The 1926-nt window shown below is 73.5% G+C and overlaps 1 protein-coding gene across 1 annotated transcript in view; it reads right to left on the bottom strand.

Annotated features, from left to right (window-relative positions):
- The window catches only part of AURANDRAFT_61681 (hypothetical protein), a gene marked incomplete at both ends in the record, with an annotated part of 3408 nt that overhangs the window by 350 nt on the left and 1132 nt on the right, over positions 1-1926 (bottom strand). The window contains one exon of the mRNA XM_009035437.1: positions 38-734. Coding sequence (XP_009033685.1) covers positions 38-734 — 697 coding nt within the window. The remainder of the gene's footprint in view (positions 1-37; positions 735-1926) is intronic.

The raw sequence follows: 1926 nt of genomic DNA, 5'->3' as shown, positions 1-1926 counted from the left end.
AGGCCGACGACCCCGCGACGCGGCGCCGCGGGCGCACGAGTTCGGCGCCGCACGCGGCGGCGAGCGCGTCCAGGGTGAAGTTGCGCCGCGCGTCGTAGCCCTCGACGATCCACGGAGTGGACGCGTCGAGGCCGCCCGCGGGGACGTCCTCCCAGCGCACGCGCGGGATGGCCCGCGGCGGGCCGGGCGCCCGCGACGCGCGGCGCCGCGCGTCCGCGCGCGAGCGGTCGAGGCGCAGCTGCGCGTCGCGGCTCGCGACCGTGCGCGCCTCGAGGTCGTCGTCGGCGAAGAGGCGGCGGCCGAGCGTCCGCGCGGCGCGGTCGAACGCCGCGCTCGCGGCCGCGAGGTCGCCGAGCGCGACCTCGGCCCGGCCGAGCCACTGCCAGGCGAAGCTGTCGTCGCCGTCGAGCGCGCCGAGCGCGCGGAACGCGGCCGCGGCCGCGCCGTAGTCGCCCGCGGCGACGCCGTCGAAGGCCGCGGCGGTCCAGCAGGTCGCGTCGTCTCCGTCGCAGGCGTCCTCCTCGACGATCGCGTGCGCCGAGGACCGCGCGGCGACGACCGACGCGGCGACGGCGACGACGGCGACGACGCCCGCGGGCACGGCCCAGCCGCGCGGCTGCTGCTGCTGCTGCTGCCTCGCTGCGCTCGCAGCGCTGGCGCCCTTCTTGCGAGCCATATCGCGGGTTCCGATGCTCGTGCTCTGCAGCGCGAAGACGCCGTCGGAGCGTTGCGATCTGTCGGAGGAGCGAGCGTTGCGATCTATTCGGAGCAATGCGAGGGCGCGAGCGCTGTGTCGCGCAGAGTCGAAGCCATGCTTGGATCGCTTGGTTGAATGTGCAAGCAGTGGGAAACGTCGGCGTTATCGAAGGGGTCAAGCATGGCGGAGATCGAGGGGCTGGTCCGCGCCTTGCGCGAGGGTGACGACGCAGCGAAGACGGCGGCGGCGCGGGGACTGGGCAACCTCGCGGCCGCCAACGCCGCCAACCGGGTCCTGATCGCCGAGGCCGGCGGCATCCCGCCGCTCGTCGAGCTCCTGCACGATGGGAGCGGGGCGGCCAAAGCGTGGGCCGCTTCGGCGCTGTGCGGCCTCGCGTACAGCACTGCCACCAACCGGGTCCTGATCGCCGAGGCCAGCGGCATCCCGTCGCTCATCGACGTCCTGCGTGACGGGATCGCGGACGCCAAAGCGGCGTCCGCGGCGGCGCTGGGCAACCTCGCGTGCGCCGACGCCAACAAGGTCGCGATCGCCGAGGCCGGCGCCACTCCGCCGCTCGTCGACCTCCTGCGCGACGGGGATTTGCAGGCCAAATGGAACGCCGCGCGGGCGCTGCACAACCTCGCGTGCAACAACGCTGCCAACAAGGTCGCGATCGCCGCGGCCGGCGGCGTCCCGCCGCTCGTCGAGCTCCTGCGCGATTGGGGCACGGCGAACAAGCTGGAGGCCGCGCGGGCCCTGAGCAGCCTCGCCGACAACAACGACGCCAACGCGGTCGCGATCGCGGCGACCATTGGGCTCGAGGCGGTCGTCGAGCTCGCGCGCGGCGGCCGCGTGACCGTCGACAACCATTCTGTCTGGATAAGCGGCGTGCAGTCGATCGTGCGCAACGCGGGCACCGCCGCGAAGCGCAAGGCCGCGCTGGTCGTCGCCGCGCTGCTTCGCGCCTGCGTCCCGGAGGAAGTGCGGAGCCGAGCCGACGTCCAGGACGTCATCCGCGGCGTCATCGGGGCCTATCTCTAGGCTAATCAGTCTCACCCCGGCCTTCGATAGTCTGTGCGCGGCGCGTGCCGGCGCGCACCGAGTAAGATTGAACTTACGCCTCAGGCGTCCGCGTCCTGGTTGAAGGCCTTCGTGTCGACGACGCGCCACATGTAGTAGGCCGCGAGGCTGCGGTAGGGCGCGTAGGGCGCGAAGAGCGCCTCGAGGAC

The sequence above is a fragment of the Aureococcus anophagefferens genome (assembly GCF_000186865.1).
Source record: "Aureococcus anophagefferens unplaced genomic scaffold AURANscaffold_3, whole genome shotgun sequence".
Taxonomy (NCBI): domain Eukaryota; class Pelagophyceae; order Pelagomonadales; family Pelagomonadaceae; genus Aureococcus; species Aureococcus anophagefferens.
The sequence above is the reverse complement of the archived record's forward strand: the minus strand, read 5'-3'. Positions and strand labels throughout refer to the sequence as shown.